A 1,549-nucleotide genomic window follows, 5' to 3' on the forward strand; every position below is an offset into this window, starting at 1 on the left:
GTACGTACGTACGTACGTACGTACGTACATACACACATCATCAAAAAAATTGGCTAGCATGCTACTAATATGTTAAAACGTGGAAATATAATGAAAATTCCGATTTCACTTTTCGACCCAATTACAATAACTTCCTAATGGGAAGTTAATAATAAGATAGAAATCGCGATCCACATTTAATGATGTAGTAATTGTTAGTAAAAGTTTAAGAGGAATTAATTAATAAGAAAGTAAACCCAAGCAAAGTACTTCATAATCATAAATATTCTATAATTTTTACCTATATTAAAATCATATCATCATTTAGCTGACTGAAAACAATTGAAGTGAATTTATGTAGGCTTTCGCGGTCGTCGCGTTGTTAAATTCGGGTTGTCTGACAGCCTGCAACTACAGCAGGCATTTTCAAGGGTGGCATCGTGGTCGTCTCGACCCAATTTCTTTCGATGCGTCGCATCTCAGTCTCCGGCGTTTCACCAAGCGACCTTCGAGAGAACTTCAATCAAAACGACCACCATGCTACCCTTGAAATTGCCTGCTGCAGTTGCAGACGAAACTCCGGGAAGAAATTTCCATAATTTTTTAATATTAAATTAAAGTAATCAAGGAAGGTATTGTTATTTCGTTTGAACGGGAGTTAAGGCATAGAATCCAAGTAGCACATGTGGCGAGAAATTATTTGGACGGAAGTTGAGGTGCATCCATTGTTATACCTCAAGGGTTGCATTTAGTAATGAAACATCGAGAGTAGCTACTCGTCCACCCTACGGATTTTTTTTTTAAATATTTTATCTTACCTGAGCACCCGGGGGTTCATCTCCACCTGCTTCGACTAGCAAAACCTTCCATTCGGGTATTTCAGAGAGCCTGCTGGCTACCACAGCTCCAGCACTTCCACCCCCAATTACCACGAAGTCGTACTCACATTCTGGCTGACTTCGCGGTATAACTCTTTGGCACACTTCGGATATGTCGCACTGATTTGTGATAAAACTATTCACCAATGTCATGAACACCACGAACGAACCGCCTCCGCAAGTGTTAGCCAGAGATGGACCGTACGTTGGGGCAATACAACCGCAATTCATTTTGTAATGCGACAACTTAACCGTGTAGCGGTTTCAAGACAAAGTGCTGTTCAAGTTTTGCTGTTAAAGATGAGAGACTTTAAATATATATCGAAGATGACGATGCGACGTCATCGGAAATCCAGGTTTCACGAACATGTTCCGGTTTTTCTGCGGTGCAGCACGACGCGGCGCGGCGATATAGGAACGGCGACTCACGAACTATGATACGCAAATATTTACCTGCTCAATTAAAATGAATTGTTCAGCAAAAAGTGGAATACGTACTTGTGGAAAATGATAAAATAAAAAACTGGAAAATTGTAAATGGCAATGCCCCCTGAGAATAGTTTGAAAAAAGTGATTTAAATATTGTAAATACGCATGCAGACATAGAAACGAAATAAATGAGCATAAATAAAAGCCACAAGCTATACTGGATTACCTTAAGTTGTCAAATTATATTGAAGAGGATATAGCTT

At 39.5% G+C, this 1,549-nt stretch overlaps 1 protein-coding gene across 1 annotated transcript in view; it reads right to left on the reverse strand.

Moving 5' to 3' along the window:
* LOC112906460 (glucose dehydrogenase [FAD, quinone]-like) overlaps positions 1–1,155 on the reverse strand; it is a gene marked incomplete at its 3' end in the record, with an annotated part of 11,684 nt that extends 10,529 nt beyond the window's left edge. Inside the window, exon 1 of the mRNA XM_025980619.1 lies at positions 798–1,155. Coding sequence (XP_025836404.1) covers positions 798–1,088 — 291 coding nt within the window. The remainder of the gene's footprint in view (positions 1–797) is intronic.
* Positions 1,156–1,549: the final 394 nt, after the last annotated feature.

This window comes from Agrilus planipennis, unplaced genomic scaffold, assembly GCF_000699045.2.
Source record: "Agrilus planipennis isolate EAB-ADULT unplaced genomic scaffold, Apla_2.0 scaffold382, whole genome shotgun sequence".
Classification (NCBI taxonomy): domain Eukaryota; kingdom Metazoa; phylum Arthropoda; class Insecta; order Coleoptera; family Buprestidae; genus Agrilus; species Agrilus planipennis.